The 22,545-nt window shown below is 36.0% G+C and overlaps 1 protein-coding gene across 2 annotated transcripts in view; it reads right to left on the bottom strand.

Annotated features, from left to right (window-relative positions):
* TRPC3 (transient receptor potential cation channel subfamily C member 3) overlaps positions 1–22,545 on the bottom strand; it is a 78,434-nt gene that overhangs the window by 9,738 nt on the left and 46,151 nt on the right. The window contains exons 8-10 of one of the 2 annotated variants that reach the window (XM_010362558.2): positions 20,778–20,973; positions 19,306–19,515; positions 15,628–15,711 (exon numbers count right to left, since the gene is read on the bottom strand). In XM_010362558.2, coding sequence (XP_010360860.1) covers positions 15,628–15,711; positions 19,306–19,515; positions 20,778–20,973 — 490 coding nt within the window. The remainder of the gene's footprint in view (positions 1–15,627; positions 15,712–19,305; positions 19,516–20,777; positions 20,974–22,545) is intronic. The other variant, XM_030917689.1, reaches the window with a different exon arrangement.

The raw sequence follows: 22,545 nt of genomic DNA on the forward strand, positions 1-22,545 counted from the left end.
TTGACACATACAATAAATTATATTTGAAAAGAAAATCAAAGCAAGAAGAGGAGAAACCCAACTTCAAGATAGGGATTAACTGTTAGGTGAAGGCAGAGGAGTAGATAGGGAGGTGCATATAAGTAGAGGCAATGGATGGATAATGTTATCATTGTCAGGTCGGTGGTGGTTTCATAGGTGTGAATGTAATTATGCTTCATAATTTATTCTGCATTATACATATTCTTATGCATGTAACAAATATTGTATATAAAAGATAACAAAGGAAAGGGAAAAAGACCTGAACTAAGATGCAGGCATAGCGAGAGTAGAAAACACATACTTCAATTTTAAGAAAGTAGAAATTACACCAAGGTCAAGTAAAAGAGAGGAATTCAGGAAGATTCAAAATGTTATGCAGAGTATAACAACAGAGTGAGAGGGCCCATGCTACTGAAAAGGAAAAGCTCATTCTACCAGTCACTGTAAGATATAAAACCTGTTGAATTTTGTAGAATCTAGATCCCAAGACAGACTCACAGCTGGATGGATCTTAAACTGGATTGATTCATTCATTCAGCAAATATTTATTGAAAGCCAATTCTGTGGCAGGTACTGAACTAGGTGCTAGGAATACAACAGTGAACACAGTCCCCAGTCCAGTGAAACTTCATATTGATATGGAACAATTTACTATAATGGGTGAACATATCAGGGATCTGGTTAAATTTAGGGGACAGTGAAGACAGATTCCTATAAAACGAAAATACAAAGTTATGTATATCAGTTAAAAGCAGCTTAAAAGGCAGTAATACAAATTGATGGAAAATAAATGACTATTTAACAATTAGTGCTGAGACAAGTTGAGCCCCTGCACAAGGCAAGAAGGTACCTGAGGTTAGACAGAAATCAGTTTCCCCATATATGACACTACCTGGTAATAGTCTATCCCTTTGTTCATGTTGGAAAGATAATTCATGAGAATTCTAAAATGATCTGCAGCTCAGAGAAGGAGACAAAGATTGGCCATCCCCATTCTATTAGGAAGCTTGTCTAGTAAACCCAAGACAGTATTGTGTAACAGGCAACAAAGACTCTTGAGGCCTCTCTCCCCCTATTGCACTAGCTCCTGAATAAAATCTGTTTTTACTACTTTAGCTACTATCTAACTCTGGTTTTCTTTAACACAGTTGAGATTGTGAGTTGCAAGAACAAATCATGTAGATCTGGAACCTTGGTATCTTAATCTGCATAATGGAGATGCTAGACTGTGTCTTGTAAAAGAGACAGTACATGTAAATTACATAGTAGGTCCTCGAATAATATAACTATTATTCTCTCATTATAATCTAAGCTTCTGTAAAGTGTATCTCGATAAATCCATCTTAATGATGGTACCATAAGCAAGGACCATGAAACTCATATATAACAAGTAAAAGTACCATTTTAAATACTACCTTTAACTAAATTTCCAACTGATTCTTTAATTAAAGCTAGTACTAAAAATTAAACTACCAATAACAGATTCACCTTTTTTCCCTCTTGCTCAAATTGCTAACTAACTAACACAATAGAAGTCGACAGATTAACTTCCACATTCCGCAAACCTCCAGAAATTATACAGCTTTCTTGGTACAAGCCTGTGAGTCACTCTTTAAGGAAGACATTCTAACTCTATAAAGACTATTGATTTTCTCTGTCCAGGGTATGGAAATCCTAAACAGAGGTTCCAAAACTGAAATTCAGTGGTAACCAGGTAAAGATCCCAGGCGGTACTTACTTCAAACAGTCCTTCCTGCAAACAAACCCAATTTCATTTTTCAACCCTCCATTAAGACTGGGAGAAGAAATAAGATGTGGGTGGTTGGGTAGCTGTGAGGTGGTTAGATATCTTCCTTCCCAAACGGAGTGAAAGATTTTCTTCTCACTTGGTATTTTTTACTGATTCAAATTCAGCTAATAATTGTTAAGCACTCTATCAGGTACTTTTTACATTCATTCTCTCATTTAATTCTACAGAGAAGCCAAATTTGACTGTCATTAGTAGGTTTTGTACTATGAATTTTAACAATCTAAAAAGTGTGAATGAAGGGTAATAAGACTGATGTAGACAGAAAAAAACTCAGAAGTATAGAGTAAAATTTTAGACAGGAAAAGGACCTTAGGAATCATTGTTTTTCATGTTTTTATACCACTCATGAAACTTTGTGAAAGATTACCATTACACAGCTTCTGTATAAACTTCTGTGATTGAGGGCCTGCTATTTTTCAGACAGCTGGTTTAATCTATTTTTGGACAACTATAGCTGTTAGAAAACAACTCCTTTGTATTGAAGCCAAAATAACTATCAGTCCAAGTTGTGTTCTTTGGGGCAACAGAGAATAAATTTGTTTTTCCTTCTACTTGATTGACTTTTACCTGTTACCTTTTTCTGCGTTTTTTTTATTTTTTTTATTTTTTTTATTTTTGAAGAGGGACCTGCAAACCTATTGATTGACTTTAAAATATCCTCTCTTCTAGGTTTCCCAGTTCTGTTGACCTAAAGAAAAAATCTGAGGCAAACTAAATATATAAGTAGAGAGTTTATTGGGCCAAGTTTAAGGACTGCAACCTGGGGAGCACAGATTCAAATTGCCCTGGATATGTGCTCCAATTAGCAGCAAGTACTAGTGGGTTTTTAAATGTAAAAAAGAGGCAGTTCCTAAGTTGTTTATCAAGGATTTGAAATAACATAAGCTTTTGAATGGTTATACATTCTTCTTTGCATCACAAATTCCAGGAACATGAAGATAACAGGTGAGGCTGCAAGTCAGGAACAAATGAATTTAGACAACCGCCCTCAGGCATGGGTAGAGGTAGGGGACTGTGACTGAAAGTCCCATACTCATGTTCTCTGGGCCTGCATACCTCACATAGTTCAGACTGCTCTGAGCTATTTTTGTTTTCTCTATTCCCAAACCATTTTATTTATATTTCATTGCATCTATATTTATTTCTATTTCATATATAGGCATAACTATACCACATAGTATGTAGTGTTATGTGAGTATCTGTCTACTTATTCTTTCCTTTCCTTCCTCCTAACCTCAACACTGCCATTCTACTTCAATGGAGAGATTCTTGAAGGCATGACCTATATCTTTGTATCTGTATAAACTAACATCATGTATAATAGGTGTTGTCCTGAATGTGCCTGGAAGCTCACTGTGAGTGGAGTTCAGGAACATCTCATTTTGCCCCATTTAGAGAAAAACTGTCATGTGCTTCTAGTAAAACCAAGTCATCAATGATATCCTTCATGAACTGGACCAGAGTCCACCACCTGGGCCAAAGACTGTCCAATACTGTATTTGTTTGGACCAAGGGTGTTACCAAAGCGAAGTCAGCTGTGAAAGCACATCTGCCCACAAGAGACAATAGAGAGAATAAAACTGAAGAACCCACAGTCCAACTTCTGTGGAGTCTCACAATAAATTCCTATTTCTTAACTTATCATAGCATATCTGCATGCTTTTAACTTGAAATAACCAAACACAAATATTGTTATAATAAATAACAAATAAAATATCGTTAAAATCAGCAGAATTTAATCATAGCCATCCTCCTAAGTATGTTCTTGAGAAAAAAATCACACCCAGTTAAAAAAAGTTTTTTACACACATAAAATAATTACTTCAACATGCTATTAATAATTAATTTTAATATAAATACCACTATTGATCAAAACATTTTTGGTATTTTTGTCTTTTTTTCAGAGAAAGGGTCTTGCTGTGTCACCAGGGCTGGAGTTCAGTGACATGATCATAGCTCATTGCAGTGTCAAACTTCTGGGCTTAAACTGCCATCCCATAACAGCCTCCCAAAGCACTGGGATTGTGAAGTGAGCCACCACGTCTGGCCCTGATCAAAATATTTTTGAAACTCTTCCGCTGTGGCCCCTTGGGGCGTATTTGAATCTCTGTCTTTAAATAAATTGTTTTGGAGAAAAAAACCCTCATTTGGATATAAAACACATATAGGTGATGACCCTATTGGTGATGGCTACATGTTTGTTGAAGTTGGATGTGATCATTTTTTTTAAAAATGCAAAGTCATGGCACTAAGTTTTATTAATAAGAATAATAAGTTCAGTAACTAGAAAAAAATGAAACATTTTTTGTCTTATGGACTAATTATAAAAGTAATTATTTAAAGATGTTCTAAAAATATTCTGAGTTGTGATGGCCCCATTAGAATTAGTATATTCTAAGAGTATATTAGTATATTAGTATATTAGTATATTCACTTTGAAAGAAAATCCCTATTTAGCAGACCAAGTTCTGATATTTTTTTTTTTCTAGTAGAAACAGGGTTTCACCATGTTAACCAGGCTGGTCTCAAGCTCTTGACTTCAGGTGATCCACCCACCTCGGCCTCCCAGCGTGCTGGAATTACAGGCATGAGCCACCACACCCACCCCCAAGTTCTGTAATAGTTTTAAAGGTAAGTCTCACCTATTATAATCATGCTGCATGAAAAAAAACTCTAACAACTAAACAATGTTATTATCACTCACTTGTTCACTTGTTATGAACTGAATGTTTTGTCCACCCCAGACTCATGTGTTCAAATCCTAATCCCCGATGTGATGGTGGTGATTAGGTTCCACCCTTACAAATGGGATTAGTGCTCTTATAAAAGAGATCCCACAGAACTTCCTTGTCCCTTTTCTGCCATATGAGACAGAGTGAGAACACAGTTGTGTATGAACCAGGAAGCACCTGATTTTCAACAAATGCACCAAGAACATACATTGGGGAAAGGACAGTCTCTTCAACGAATGGTGCTGGGAAAACTGGACATCTACATGCAGAAGGATAAAACTAGACCTCTATCTCTCACCATATACAAAAACCATTTCAAAATAAAGTCTCAGGTGTAAGACTTAAAATGATAAAATTACTAGAAGAAAACATAGGGGAAATACTTCAGGACCCTGGTCTGAGCACAGAGTTTTTGGATAAGACCTCAAAAACACAGGCAACAAAAGCAAAAATAGGCAAATGGGATTACATCAAGCATATTTTCAAACTATGCAACTGACAAGGGGTTAATATCCAGAATATATAAGAAACTTAAACAACTCAACAGCAAAAAACAAGTAATCCAATTTAAAAATGGGTAAAAGACCTAAAGAGACATTGGGCAAAAGAAGATATACAAATGGACAACAGGCAAATGAAAAAATGTTCAACATCACTAATCATCAGAGAAATGCAAATCAAAACCACAATAAGATTTCACCTCACCCTAGTTAGGATGCCTATTATCAAACAGACAAAAAATAACAAATGCTGGTATGGATGTGGAGAAAGAGAACTCATGCACTATTGATAGGAATGTAAATGAGTACAGCCATTACAGAAAACAGTATGGAAGTTCATTAAAAAATTAAAAATAGAATTACCACATGATTCAAAAAGCCCACTACTGGGTATATATCCAAAGGAAATGAAATCAGTATATTGAAGAGATACTTAAAAAATTAAAAATAGAACTACTATATGATCCAGCAATCCCACTACTGGGTATATACCCAAAGGAAATGAAATCAGTATGGTGAAGAGATATCTGCACTCTCATGTTTACTGCAGCACTATTCACAATAGCCAAAATATGGAATCAACCTAACTATCCATCAACAGATGAACAGATAAAGAAAGTATGGTTGCATATATACACACAGTGGAATTCTATTCAGCCACAATGGCATTCTGTCTTTGTGGCAACACAGATGGACCTGGAGGATATCATGTTAAATGAAATAAGCCAGGTACAGAAAGGCAAATATCATATGATCTCACTCATACGTGACATCTTAAACAGTTTATCTCATACAAGTAGAGAGTAGAATAGTGGCTACCAGAAGTTGGAGAGGGCAGGGGGAATGGGAGGTGGGGAGAAGTTGGTCACCAGGTACAAAGTTATAGTTGGATAGAAGAAGTAAGTTAAGGTGTTACAGGGCACAGTAGGGGGACTATAGTTAACATTGTATTGTATGTTTTAAAATAGCTATAAGAGAGGATTTTGAATGGTCTTACCACAAAGAAATGATAAATGAACAAGGTGATGAACACGCCAAATACACTGCTTTGATCCTTTGTACAATGTATACATGTATTGAAATATCACACTGCTTGCCATAAGTATGCATATTATAATGTGTCAATTAAAAATAAAATTAAAAAATAAAATAAAGTTTGAGAAAAAAAGAGCCAAAAATAGAAATGGATGAAAAATTCAAAATGAATAGGGAAAAAATGGTAGATATGAAGACAGTCAAGAAGAATTCAGTAGGCTTTAAATTGGTGTCTTTGAAGAAGAAATCCAAAATAATGGAGCAGAAAAAATACTTCGAGATATTCATCAATAAAATTATTCAAAAATTAAAAGAAGACTAAATATACATATTGAAAGGCCATAGTGTGGCCGGGTGCGGTGGCTCATTCCTGTAATCCCAGCTCTTTAGGAGGCTGAGGCAGATGGATCACGAGGTCAGGAGATTGAGACTATCCTGGCTAACACAATGAAACCCCATTTCTACTAAAAAAATACAAAAATTGACTGGGCATGGTGGCGGCACCTGTAGTCCCAGCTACTTGGGAGGCTGAGGCAGGACAATTGCTTGAACCTGGGAAGTGGAGGTTGTAGTGAGCTGAGATCACGCCACTGCGCTCCAGCCTGGGCGACAGAGCAAGACTCCATCTAAAAAAACAAAAAAACAAACAAAAAAAAACAATGGCCATAGTGTGTGCCAGGAAAAATTGATACAGATCCACCTATAGAACCATCAATACCAAGTTGTTGGATTTAAAAGATAAAGATATTTGGGGCACTCAAACTAAAAGCTCAGGTCAACTATATGAGGAAAACAATCAGTCTGGCCTCAAACTCTTCCACATCAACATTCCATTCCAGGAGGCTCTGGAGCAACGTCTACATATACATTAAAAATAAATTATCACCTAAGTATATTACAGGTAGTCAATATAAATACATAGAAATGGAAACTAATTTACAACATAAACTCACTCAGAGAACATAGTTCCCACAAACTCTTCTTGAAGGAACTACAAAAAGACAAACTTAAGCTAACAAAGAGATAAACAGAAAATTATGGCAAAAAAGACTGCTGGTGAATACCGACTACGTTTAACTGTGGGACTAAAATTAAACCAAATGTAGGCTATAGTCCTGAAAAGGTAGTGAAGTAGATCAGAGTATGCCACCCCAAAATATACCATTTTGGCATAAGGATTATTTTGAGCCGAAGGCAATTGAAAAGTAGCAAACAGAGAAAGAGCTCTCTGCCCTAACCCATCTGCCTAAAAACAAGACATACATTTCCCTTTGTGAAGGTCTTCCTCCTCTCCCCCTCTCAGGTTAGGAGGAGAAAAACAATCATTACCACTGGGGACAGAAAGTCAGCACCAAGGTGGTTCTGCACAAGCAAACCTTACTATAATAACCTGTATCTTCTATCAGTTTCCTCCACCTTCCAACAATTTACTACCTTTAGCAACCCAAACACTTTTTCCTTGGTCATATCACTTCTCCACGAACTTCTTGTCCTTTGTTAAGTTGGTATATAAGCCCCAAATGCTAACTACCCCTTTAAGCCACTCATCACTGAGTTTTTCTACATGTATGTGCACTGCATGCATAAATAATCCTTTTCCCCCTCCTGTTTATCAGTCATTTATCAGTTTAATTCATAGCCCCCAGGTACTGAACCTAAAGGGATTAAGAAAATTACTATTCTTCCCCCAACAAGCACAGTTCTAATAATTTAACAAGCAGGAGCTGGGAGAGGAAGGGGGAAAATGGTGTAAATACACATATTGATTTTCTTCATAGTTTAGAGCTGAAGGATCAAAAGATAAAACTTGAAACATATCAATCAATTAACAGAGACCTAAGTATGTTTAAAAGTATTAAGATAAACACCAAGACATATAGCATAGTCCACTTCGGCAGACACTACCATTTCTCTTCCGCAGCTTTTTGACTTGGCGCGTGGCCACTTGAAATTAGGACTTTATTTCCCAGGCTCCATTGCAGATAGGTGGTTTGTGCAACTTTACAGAATTTTCTTATAGGACAGAACTTTCTTCTCTATCACTTTCTAACTATATTTTGGAATGTAGAAATAACAGGCAGAGCTCCAGGAGCTTTCTTGGAACATGAGATAATGTTAGACTGAAAGCCATTCATGATGCAGTAATATGACGGAAAAAGCCTGAGTCCCTGACATTGTTAGGTACCACACTAGGAACATGAGAGAGAAATAAATTTCTATTTTCTTTTAGCCATTTAAAGGTTGGTATGTGGTGGTTTTGTGAGAACTGCACCAAATTAATCATAATTAATATAAACAATAGGGGACTACTTTAAAATATCACCAAATACACAAAAGAAGACCTAATAAATCGAAAAGTATCATCCTTAGAAAAGAAATTATAAAGCTTCAATTTGCCTTAACGTGATCAAAATAAAGACACCAGCAGACAAACCCACCTTAAAATTCAAATAGAAAAATAAGGAAGAGGTTGGGTGCTGGTGGCTCATACCTATAATCCCAGCATTTTGGGAGGCCGAGGCAAGTGGATCACTTGAGGTCAGGAGTTCAAGACCAGCCTGGTCAACATGGTGAAACCCCAACTCTACTAAAAATACAAAATTAGCTGGGCGTGGTGGCAGGCACCAGTAGTCCAGGCACCCAGCTACTCAGGAGGCTGAGGCAGGAGAATTGCTTGAATCCAGGAGTTGGAGGTTGCAGTGAGCCAAGATTGCACTACTGCACTCCAACCTGGGCAAGAGAGGGAGACTCTGTCTCAAGAAAAGAAAAGAAAAAAAAAAAAAAAAAAGAAAGGAAAAATAATAGGAAATTCTGTAAAAAAAAAAAAAACAAAAAAAAACCTGAAGGATGTGTATGTGTGCGCACATGCATATGTACACATGTGCAAGCATGCACATGTATGTGTGTTTTGTTTGTTTGATTTTTTTCTTAAACTATAACAATTATGTTAATGTGGGTTCTACAGCATGAATAGACAGATCAGTGGAACAGAATGTAAAGCCTAGAAATAGATTCATACAGGAATTTAGTAAATTATTAAAGTGGTATTTCAAATCAATAGAAAAGATAGATTATTCAACACACCCAGCTGTATAATAATCTGGAAAGACAACATATTTGGATTCCCATCCTACAGGTTAAATGAAAATATATTCTATATGAGCCAAATATTTTCAGAGTCCAAAGAAGTGAAAGAACTAAAGAAATATGAGTTAAAAATATTAAATAATCTCCTATGGGGGAAAATCTTTCCAAGTAGGACACAAAACCTGATGCCATCAACAATTTGTAAAGTTGACTACACAAAAATAAAACAAGTTGTGGATGGGAAAAAATACTTTAAATACTAAAAAGACACAAACTGGTAAAAACATTCCTAGGTCATAACACAAAGGCTGATATTGTTAAAATATGAAGAATTCCTCTTTATTGATAACAAAAAGCCCATCAAGAAAAGCAAATATATATGGAGTCATAAGTATATATGACATTAAACATAAAAAAGAAGGTAAAACTCATTCATGATAAAGAAATGCAAAGCAGCACATTTTAACCTATCTGGTGAAGATAAAAACCTTTGGTAACACAGTGTTTGTAAATTAAGGAGGAAATAGGTGCTCTCACATATTTATTGTAAGAATGTAAGTTAGTACAAGCTCCATCAGTATAATAGCTAAAAAATTAAAATTCAAATATATTTTAACCAGACAACTCCATGTTTTTGTTCATGATTGAGATGTTATATATACAAAATGACTTACTATAGTATTGCTTGTAATAGCTAAATATTAGCAATATCCTCTATTTCCATCAATAAAAGAATGATTAAATAAGTATAACCATATGATGGAATACACTGTAACTATTAAAAGTAAAACTTTAAAAAGAGACAAAGAAAGGCATTATATAATAATAAGGGGATTGGCTCAGCAAGAGAATATACCAGTTGTAACTATATATGCACCCAATACCAGAGCACTCAGATAAATAAAGCAAATATTATTAAGTCTAAAGGGAGAAATACATCCTAATATAATAATAGTTGGGGACTTCAACCTCACTCTCAGCATTAGACAGATCATTTAGACAGAAAATCAACAAAAAACCCATCAGATTTAAACTACACCAAGACCAATGGACCAAAAATACATTTATGGAACATTTTATCCAACAGCTGGAAGTACACTTTTTTTTTTTCTTTTCTTTTTTGAAACAGTGTCTCACACTGTCCCCTAGGCTGGAGTGCAGTTGTGCAATCATGGCTCACTGCAGCCTCAACTTCCTGGGCTCAAGAGATCCTCCTACCTCAGCTTCCCAAGTGTCTAGGATTACAGGCATGTGCCACTATGCCTGGCTAATTTTTTTCACTTTTGTAGAGGTGGGGTCTCACCATGCTGCTTGCGCTGGTCTCAAACTTCTGAGCTTAAGCAATCCCTCTGCCTTGGCCTCCCAAAGTGTTATGATTACAGGTGTGAGCTACCAGACCCAACCCCAAAACATACATTCTTTTAATCAGCACGTGGTACATTCTCTAGGATTGACCACATGTTAGGACATAAAACAAGTCTCAGGAACTTAATAAAGTCAAAATTATATCAAGTATTTTAACTGACTACAATGGAATAAAATTAGACATCATAACAAAAGGCACACTTGAAACTATGCAAATACATGAAAATTAAACAACATATTCCTGAATGACCAATGGGTCAAAGAAAAAATTAAGAATGAAATTTTAATATTCCTTGAAATGAGTGAAAATAGAAATACAACCAACACTCATGCAACACAGCAAAAACAGGAGTAAGCGCCAAGTTTATAGCAATAAATGCCAACATACATGAAAAAACTAGAAAGATTTCAAATAAGCAATCTAATGAAGCACATAAAGGGGGAAAAAAGCATAAAAAATGCTTGAAAAAACATGAAAGAAAAGCATGAACAAATCAAACCCCAAATTGGTAGAAGAAATAATAAAGATTAGAGCAGAAATAAACAAAATTGAGACTAAATACAAAAAATCAACAAAACAAAGTTTTTTTTTTAAAAGATAAACAAAATTGACAAACCATTAGCTAGAGTAACTTAAAAACAGAGAGATAAGGCTCAAATAAATAAAATCAGAAAATGAAAAAGGAGACATCACAATGGATAGCACAGAAATATGAAAGATCGGCCGGGCGCGGTGGCTCAAGCCTGTAATCCCAGCACTTTGGGAGGCCGAGGCGGGCGGATCACAAGGTCAGGAGGTCGAGACCATCCTGGCTAACACAGTGAAACCCCGTCTCCACTTAAAAAATACAAAAAATTAGCCGGGCGAGATGGCGGCGCCTGTAGTCCCAGCTACTCGGGAGGCTGAGGCAGGAGAATGGCGTGGACCCGGGAGGCGGAGCTTGCAGTGAGCTGAGATCCGGCCACTGCACTCCAGCCTGGGCGACAGAGCGAGACTCCGTCTCAAAAAAAAAAAAAAAAAAAAAAAAATATGAAAGATCACTAGAGACTACTATGAATAACCATATGCCAATAAATTAGAAAACCTGGGAAAATAGATAAAATCATGGACACATTCAGTCTACCAAGATTGAACCAAGAAGAAATAGAAAATCTAAACAGACCAAAAACAGGTAACAAGATTAAATGAGTGCATAAAACATCTTCCAAAAAAATAATAATAAAATAAAGTCCAGGACCAAATGGTTTCACTGCTGAATTCCACTGAACCTTTAAAGAAGAATTAATACCAATTATTCTCAAACTATTCAGAAAAATTAAAGCAGAAGGAATTCTTCTTAACTCACTTTATGAGACCAGTATAACCCCAATACCAAAATAAGCACTCAATAAAACTATAGGCCAATATCCTTGATGAACATAGATGTAAAAATCCTCAATAAAATACTAATAAATCAAATCCAAAATCACATCAAAATCCCACTTGATAAGTCAAGTGGGATTTATCCCAGGAATGCAAGGATGTTTCAGCATACAAAAACCAATAAACATCATACATCACATCAACAGAATGAAGGATAAAAACCGTATGATTATCTCAACAGATGATAAAAGCTTTTCATAAAATTCAGTATTCCTTAATGATAAAAAAATCTTAATAAATTAGGTATAGAAAGAAAGCATCTCAATGTAATAAAGGCACATAACAAACCCACAGCTAACATCTTACTGAACTGGGAAAAGCTGGAAGCTTTTTTTGAACTGTAACAAGAAAAGGATGCCCACTATCACCACTTTTATTCAACATAGTACTGGACGTTCTGGCCAGAACAATTAGGCAAGAGAAAGAAAGAAAGGGTATCCAAATTGGAAAGAAGGAAATCAAATTGTCCCTGTCTGCAGACAACATGATCTCATACATTGAAAAACCTATAGACTCTACCAAATAACTTTTAGAACTAATAAACAAATTCAGTAAAGTTGCAGAATACAAAATTAACATACAAAAATCAGTCGCATTTCTATACACGAACAACAAACTATTTGGAAAAGAAAATAAAAAAGGCAATGCCATTTACAATACCCAGGAATACATTAACCAAGGAGATGAAAGACCTCTTCAAGGAAAACTACAAAACACTGATGAAAGAACTGAAGAGGATACAAACAAAGGGAAATGTACCCCATGCTCATGGATCGGAAGAATTACTACTGTTAAAATGACAATAGTGCTCAAAGCAATCTACAGATTCAATGCAACTCCTATCAAAATACCAATGACATTATTCACAGAAATAGGAAAAATATCCTAAAATTTGTAGGGAATCACAAAAGACCCCAAACAGCCAAAGCAATCCTGAACAAAAAGAAAAAAACTGAAAGTATCACACAATCAGACCTTAAAATATATTACCAGGCTGTAGAAACCAAAACCACATGGTACTGGCAAAAAAAAAAAACAGACACATAAACCTATGGAACAGAATTAAGAACTCAGAAATTATCCATGTATCTAGAACCAACTGAGTTTTTACAAAGACACCAAAAACACTCATTGGGAAAAGGACAGTCTCTTTAGTAATGGATGCTGGGAAAACTGGATATCCATATGCAGAAGAATGAGACTAGACTCCCACTTCTCACCTTGTATAAAAATCAGTGCAAAATAGATCAAAGACCTAAATGTAAGACCTGAAATGATAAAACTAGTAGAAAAAAATATAGGAGAAATGCTTCAGGACATTGGTCTGGGAAAATACTTTATGAACAAGACCTCAAAAGCACAAGTAACAAAAGCAAAAATAAACATATGGGATCATACCAAACCAAAGACTTCTGCACAACAAAGGAAACAACAACAGTGAAAAGACAACCTACGAAACGGGAGAAAATATTTGCAAATTGCTCATCCAATAGGGAATTAATATCCAGAATATACAAGGAACTCAATAACCTCAACAGCAAAAAAAATAAAAATAAAAATAAAAAATTCCAATTAAAAATGGGCAAATAATCTGAACAGACATTTCTCAAAAAAATACATACAAATGGTCAACAATAGATGAAAAAATGTTCAACATCACTAACCAAACCACAATGAGGTATCATCTCACTCCAGTTAGAATGGCTACATTCAAAAAGACAAAAAAGAAAAAAAAAAAAATGCTGGCAAGAACGCAGAGAAAGAGAACTCTAATGTTATTGGTGGGAATGTAAACTAGTACAACCACTATGTAGAACAGTATGGAGGATTTTCCAAAAACTACAAAGAGAGCTACCGTATGATCCAGCAAGTCCACTCCTGGGAATTTATCTAAAGGAAAAGAAATCATCATATCAAAGAGACAACGGCACCCACATGTTTTATCGCAGCACTATTCACAATATTCAAAATATGAAATTAACCTAGGTGTCTAATAGATGAATGTATAAAAAATGTAGTATATATACACAATAGAATCTATAAAAAAGATTGAAATCCCATCATTTGCAGCAACATGGATAGAACTGGAGGACATTATGTCAAGTGAAATAGCCAGGAACATAAAGTTAAGCACCGCATGTTCTATCTCATTTGCGGAAGCTAAAACAAAAGTTGATCTCATAGAGGTAAAATGTAGGACAGAGGATACTAGAGACTGGGAAAGGTAGGGGTGGGGGGGATATGGAGAGATTTGTTAAAGGAAACAAAATTACCACTAGATAGGAGGAATAAGTTCTAGTGTTCTACACCAGGAATCCCCAACCCCCAGGCGAAGGACTGGCACCTGTCCGTGGCCTGTCGGGAACCAGGTTGCACAGCAGGAGGTGAGAGGCTGGCAAGCAAGCATTACCGCCTGAGCTCCACTTCCTGTCAGATCAGCAGCGGCATCAGATTCTTCTATTATTGTGAACCCTATTGTGAACTGCATATGTGAGGGATCTAGGTTGCACACTCCTTATGAGAATCTAATGCCTGATGATCTGAGGTGGAACACTTTCATCCTGAAACCATCACCCCACCCCATCCGTGAAAAAACTGTCTTCCACAAAACCGGTCCCTGGTGCCAAAAAGGTTGGGGACTACTGTTCTACACTATTATAGCATGACCATAGTTAACAATGATATTTTAATATCATACAGTTTCATATAGCTAGAAGGATATTGAATGTTACCAACACAAAGAAATGATAGATGTCTGAGATGACAGATATGCTAATTACCCTGATCTGATCCCTATATATGTATCAAAATATCACTATGTAGACAATGAATATGTAAAATTATTTATCAATTAAAAATAAAGTTAGACAAAATCAATAACACAAAAATAAACAAATATGTAAAATTTACAAAAATTTTCTTAAAAAAAAAAAAAGACTGACAATCAGTGTGCTGAGCTATTTTGTGGTTTCCTGCTTCTAAAAAAATTGGATAAGGAATAGAACAATATGCAGTAATTGACATCACCAATATATTATAAATTCCTTGATCTTCACTTTTGTGAACTTATACACATCAGAAAGTCAAAGACTTCATGATCGAAATGATCAACTAGATGAAAAACAAAGGGCTATAACTTCCCCTGAGTTGGAGAATACTGTTCAAATGTCACATCCAGTATCAAAATGCAGAAGATATTTTAAAGTAGTACTCATGAAACAGTATAGCCAAACAATCCATTTAAAAAATGGATCACCTGAAAGAAAAACAGAGAGAAAAACCAAGTTTTCCTGCTGTGGGAGAATTATTCATTCTAACATACTCTGTCTTCTACTGCTTTCTCCAGTTTAAGTTATACATTATTTGGTAATTGTAGCAACACTTTGCTTTCAATATTGTGAGAGGAACTCTTAGTTAAAAACAATGAAGGACTTGGACTCTGATTTCTAAAGTCTCCTCCAACTAACATACTATTTTCTTTTATTTTTAATTTTTTAAGAAAAGTTCACAGGTGTTGAATCATTTTCTTTGTTCTGAGCTATCCTCATGGCATATCTCAAGAATATAATTCAACTCATGACACACACACAAACACACACGCAGACATACATGGAATCACATACAGATCAAGAGATACGTCTAATGAATGCTTACCTGATAACGTGTTGGCTGATTGAGAATGCTGTTAAAACTGTGTGATTCAAAAACTCTTGAGTTAGACTGAGTGAAGAGGTTTAACTAGGAAAAAATACAATTAACCTAGTAAATTAGAATACATTCATTTGGAATAAAAAATATAATCCATTTATTCTCCTTGCTAACATTTCTGGAGTCAACATTCCCAAGAAACATTTTGTGGAAGTTGAGCTTTGTAAGTGATGTAATATATTCCCAAAGGTTAAAATTACTGTGAGCAATATGCTCACTTTTATCAAAATGTTGGCACGATGTACTACTGTAATAGAACTATTTAATTGAAATTATATGTTAAAAATTGGCTCATAAGAAACATAATTTTTCCTGGGGACCTTGCATACTTTATCAAAATGTACTCAAGGCATCTAGAAGGCCAAGTTCCATAGAAGTTTCATCTGTTCCTGAGTCTAAGTTCCTCTCCTAGACTTGAATAGAAACACATTGCACGTTCAGATGGCACCATTTGGTATTTTGCAGCCCTAAAATATTAGCCAAAATAACCCATCTTCCAAAGTATCTTGGCCTTATACTGAGTCAGGTTCACAATTTTGGAGAGAATTGGGCTAAAGAATTTTGGTTTCCTTTTCTTTTCTTTCTTTTTCTTTTTAAGGTTTAGCTTTTGAGTGGGTAGGAACAGGAAACAAGAGGAACCCACAGGTACTACCTACTCTGCACGTATATCAGCAGGTCCTCTTATCTGTGGACAAGCTCTGCCACTGTAAGGTGTGATTCAAAGACGTGGCCCTCTAGCCAAAGAGATGATTCACCTCACCACCTAACTTCCCACCATTTAACTCAGGAAGGTGTAGGATGCTAAGAGAGAAGGAAGTAGCGCTGATAGGAAAGGACCTTCCTTTGTTCTCTTACAATTGTGCCTGGCGAAAACCTTAGCTAACAGTTAATTCTCCAATCAGCCACTGGAGGCCAGTATCTGATTGCTGACTGAGGTTAGCTGTCTAGGTTAGCCGGAAAGATTTCTTGAGGCTCCTTCCCCTCTCTTCTAAAAAAGAGAAATAGAAAAATATAATTTCTCCAAATTTCTGCTACATTTAATACATGAAGAGTATCTATGAATATGAGTAATATTAAAGAGATGCAAACATCTGTATGCAAAATTTAAAAAATAAAATCAAAAATTTATTTATTTATTGTGGCAGTTTTTTTTTTTTTTTTTCTCTGACCAAAGCACTCACTTTATTGCTAAAGAAGTACAGCAGTGGGCTCATGCTCATGGAATTCCACTGATATTACCATGTTCCCCATCATCCTGAAGTGGCTGGATTGATACAACGATGAAATGGCCTTTTGAAGTCACAATTACAAAACCAACTAGGTGACAATATTTTGCAGGGCTGGGGCAGAGTTCTCCAGAAGGCTGTGTATGCTCTGAATCAGTGTCCAATATGTGGTACTATTTCTCCCATAGCCAGGATTCATGGGTCCGGGAATCAAGGGGTGGAAGTGGAAGTGGCACCACTCACCATCACCCCTAGTGATCCACTAGCAAAATTTTTGTTTCCTGTTCCTGCAACATCACGTTCTGCTGGCCTAGATGTCTTAGTTCCAGAGGAGGAACACTGTATTGTGGCAGTTTTTAACCAGATATGGGAAGAGTGGAAAGTTGAGGAGCAAGCCTCCTGAGAGATCAGTGTCCAACTTTCTATTTCCAGAATCTTCTCTGAGAAAGGCTATTCTTTCCTGTCAATGGTACGATACAGGCAGGAGAGGACAACCTAAATGCAACGCTTCCTTCCCGTTCCTGTGAACAGGCTATGCTTTCTTTACAGGGGTCTAGGTAGCCACAAGCCTACTGTGTGTGCTCCTCTCAGCCTGACATTTAGTATTTCCCCTTCTACATTATGATAATATCAGGAATGAAGTCAGTGAGACCTGTTGCCTACAGAAAGAAAATTCAGGGTGTGTTCTGTGAAGTGCAAGGGTTGTGAGCTCCCACACTTGAGAGACTTCTTTTTTGCAATAAAGCTTCAGTTAATAAATCCCCAGAAAAACAAAGGTCCCTCAAAGCAAAGTCAATTTCAGTAGCAGCAGGAGCTGCCCAGGGTGACAACTAGAGCCCGACTCCTTTAAGAGACCAGTTACCTCACAGCTGAAGGTACAGCTTGCTGAGAGGAAGTGGGCCGGTAACCAAGGGTGGACTCAGGTGCTGAGCATGAGGCATCCGGGTGCCGCAGAGAGAGCTAGGCATCTGATGCTAAAATACTTGAATTCTGCACCTACCCCACACTGGTCAGTTTATGTGACCTCACATAAGCAAGTTATCTGAATAGCTTCAATTGTCTTATCTATAAAATGGGAATAATGATAATACCTACCTCACAGCGTTGCATGAGGTTCAAATGTACAGCAAAGCACTTTGTAAACTGTGAATGAGGAAGGGCACTGATATTTGTTGAGGCTGGAACTTTGTAGATCTCATATAATCCTCACAACAATTCTACAGAGTTAGACAATTGTCTACAATTGGTGGACAATTAAGGCTCAGAGTTGTGAAGTGATTTATCCATGTTCCTTGCTAATAAGCCACAAGTGCCACAATTCAAATCCAGGTCTAATGCCGAAGCTCTCTTCTTTGTGTTATACTGCTTCTCACTGAATACATGAGGTATTATTTTAAATTATGGGCTGTCACAACCAATTGCTGACTTGTAACCCGATAGCCTTAAGAGCCCATATCCAGGTCAAACAAAAAAAGATTTAAAAGGTCACTTTCTTAAAGAATACAATTCTTGAAGACTCACAACAATTTTAAAAAGCAATAAATTAAATTGCACTAATCTTAACTTTTTCTCCCAGTTTCAACTGAGAAAAAATATCTACCTTCGCTCAGGAAGGCATATGCTTTATGGAGATAACATTGATATCTTGTGGGCTTTTAGGATGTTATAGCTACAGACCATTTTCACAATTTTCGAAAAAGTTATACTTCATACATTTGTTCCTGTCTGCCTCATTCCCTATTATTTAGGTTCACTCACATCCTTCTATCTATACCAATTCTATCTCTGAAAGTTAGTTCATGATAACAAAGTACCATCATGAAAATTATCTTCTTTGTTAAAATTAAACTATGACTCAACTGGGATAACTCAAGGGTTTCTTGCTTATTTATAAAATGAGTACTTATGATTATTTGAGGATGCTCTTGGGCCTGTATCTATTTTATGGCACTAATGGAAAAAAGATTATTTAGCCAAATAGAATGTTTCTACAAAAAAGGAGAATATGGTGGTGGTGAACTATACATACACCAAGAGGAAGGCTGGAAGTTTAAACTATGTAACTTCAGAATAACAGTTGAGAAGCACGGAACACACAAAAACAAAGTGTTTTCTAACAGTAACTTTTCTGGTTACTTTTAACAAGTTAAAGTCTTTTTTGTTTGTTTACAATCTGGTAGTTTATATGATGTTCTGATCAAAACAGGGCCTTGACTCAGTGACTTCTTGAAACATCATGAAAATATTTAGTATTAGTCTGTGAAAGACTGTGGACTAGACAGTTACTTTTAACATCTTCTAAGTTCACACATAAAAATTATTGAACAAACATCAAAAGACAAGAAAAAAAAGAGACAGAACATTTATTTTAAGGTCTTGGTAAGTTTTCAATACCTACCCTGGACTTTGAGTTACCCATTCCCATTTCTATATCCTTCTGAAGCCTTCTCCTTCTGCATTTGGGGAAGTTAATGATTCGCATGATGAAATAAACAAACGATTTTGGACTAGGAACTAGACTGAAGGGTGGAGGTAATGTTTTTCCATCATCAAAATAGGATAACCAAAGTTTTGAACGAGCAAACTTCCATTCTACATCGCTGTCATCCTGTGTCACAAAATAGAAAAAAAACTAATTTTAAAAGCTAAATATTCTAGTAACTGATGCTAATAGGTTTTTACAATGAATCTAAGTTATGTTTTTGACATAGGTAACTTATACACATTTATCTACATATATTCTATAGACCTACATAATATTCTTATTTTTCAAATAAAAGATTCTCATTCTCTTTCATATGCCTCTACCTGTACCCACTGAAATTTAACCAGAACTTCCTGTCTACCATCCAAAAACAAGGCAAAAAAGACAAGAAAAATAGAGTGCCGAGGAAGGATAAAAAGATTAATTCCTCCCTCTGTCCCCCACCCAGTCAATTCTGCATGTTTGACATCAGTTGCCTATTTCCCATCCTCCTTCCTCACCTATACCTATCCAAGCCAGGTTGTAGACACAGCATATTATATTTCAAGGGCAAGGGGAAAAAATGATTCTCAGATGAATTGCTTTTTGGCATTTCTGTGTTTACCGTATGTCCCCAAATGTCACATAAGCCCCTGAGTAGCCTGATCCTGTCTTACATTTCCTTTCATTCTCTGTGCTGCCCACGGTGATGGAGATAACCACCCTAACTGATAGGAGAAATGAAGGGAAGGGGGTTCGTACTAGGAGGAAGCTGCCTCTCTCAGTTCACACAGCCTAGAAGGCCATTAGGACCAAAACTTCTATTTTGAGGACACTATATATTATGAGTTGCTAAAACATACATAGAGATTTGGTGGAGTTAACAAACCACAAAGCACTAAAAAGATACTGAACACTGAAGTGAAGGGCATGAGAAAACATAGATACAACAGTGAAGAGAGGTACCAAACCCAGCTCAATCCAAAACCAAGAATTAAGAGACTTCTAGAATACTCAAACTTTTGACTGGATAAAGAACACCATTAGTGTTTGCCAAACATCTGGTCATTCTACCAGGTAGAATGGTGGGCTCACTAATTGAAAAGAGAGTAATTTCCTTAGGGCCAATACTTCTTCTAGCCACTTATTTCAAAACTTCTGAAATATACCCTGAGAGAAGGCAGAGCAGCAATAAATTCATGGGGAACCCTGCTGTGTACCTAGAAGACACCAGAATGTGGATAGCTATCTATCCAGGTAGAAAACACAGGGAAAGGCCCAGGCTCTGTGTGGATATAAGCCTCTTTGTTATATGAGCTGGAGCTCAGCCATAGGATACAGAAGCAGATGTATACTATCAGAATAGGATGACAAGGATAGACACTATGGATAGAAAACAGATTTACCTCAATTTCTTGATATGAGCTATTAATCATAGCAATTAGCATGTTGAGTAAAACGACCACCATAGTTACGTTGTATATTCCATAAAGAACATATCCAATATTTTCTATGAATTTGTGATCGTATTTGAGCACAACAGAAGTCACTTCAGACAACCCAAATATTGACCAAAATAAAGTCTTGAAACTTTCTTCTACACTGTTGAAAAAATAAGGTAAAAAGTAAGTAAGTTAACAGTTTTCAATATCTAAGAGTGAAAAGTAAAAAACAAGTTAGGGTCTAATTACTGTACAGACGTAAAATGCCACCATAATATACTCCAAGAGTATAACTACTTTGTTATGACATTTCATAGAAAAATTATTCTCTCGGGTTTTCAGGAACTGGTGATTAAATGGTGCCACTGTCTAGCTTTTCTGAAGTTATCATCAAGTGAAAATTCTCTGAACTCCACAGGAGAAAGCTGAAGTCAAGTCACAATAACCATTCCTTTCTCCTACAAAAAGGGGAATTTGCTGTTTGATTTTGTAAGTGATTTAGAAATTTAAATCAGGTTTTCTGTAGTAGAACAGGGTTGGGATTAAAATTATATAACCAATTTTTAAAAAGTATGTAAAAACATATTCCTTGCAGCATCATTTGCAGTAGGGAAGAATGAAAGTAATCTAAATATCCATAAATAGGGGACAGGCTAAATAATTCTGGTATATCCATATGATGGAATGCTATGCAGCCACTGTGGGAAAATGAGACAGATCGAGCTTTGTGTGTTTATATAAAATTATATCAAAGATATACTAAATGAAAAAATAAGATATAGCAAGTGTGAAATATTCTATCATTTAAATAAAAAAGAAGGGCATACAAATACTTATATTCTTTTTTATATACAAAATAGCTCTGAAAATATTCAAAAGAAACCATTGCCTCTGGGAACTGAGGAGAAGTAAGAGACTGTGCCAAGGGTAGGGAGAAGGACAGGCATTTCCCTGTAGACGCCTCTCTATTTAAATTTTTTATCACAGGAATATATTACCTACCTAGAAATACTTAACTGGAAATGAAGAGGAGGCAACAGAATGAAAGACTCCTGTTCTTTTCCCTTAATTTACATAATGTACTTCCTGATTCTTCCACCACAACAATTAGCACTTAGACCCTCACCAGATTAATTACCTACTTTTGTCCCTTAATTAAATGATATTTGGCAACATGTATTTGGGTGGTTTTGTTACAGAACCAAATTGTAATCACTAGTGAACTAAATTAATAATAATTAAATTAAAGATTTACACACATAAAATTCCATTACACCTTCAAAAGTAAGTCTTTTTCTGTCTCAGAGAAAGATTTGTGAAAAAGTACGTTTTAAGTTTGTTATAACACATCCTAAATAACAATGAATTTTATAGATTTGTAGGTTTTAGTACTGGTTTATTCATTCACTCATAAAACAAATATTAACAGAGCATCTATTATGTTCTAGAAATTTTGCTACACCCTGAGGATGGAGGGTTGAATAGAACTCTATTCCTGTACAGTTACTCTCTATTACGAAACATTTGGCTGTGTGATGTTATGGCATAGATGCTGACAGGAGAGTAAGAAAAACTATAACCTTTTTCTTCCTGCCATTTATTTGACTGTATCACAAAATTCTCCTGCACCTTCCTCTTGCTCCTTTGCAAACCTTGCTGCCCCTAGCTTCTCTTCAAATCTATATAGAGTGCATGTGTGGGAAGAGGGGGATAGTAAAAAAGGAAAGGACAC

This window comes from Rhinopithecus roxellana, chromosome 2, assembly GCF_007565055.1.
Source record: "Rhinopithecus roxellana isolate Shanxi Qingling chromosome 2, ASM756505v1, whole genome shotgun sequence".
Taxonomy (NCBI): Eukaryota; Metazoa; Chordata; class Mammalia; order Primates; family Cercopithecidae; genus Rhinopithecus; species Rhinopithecus roxellana.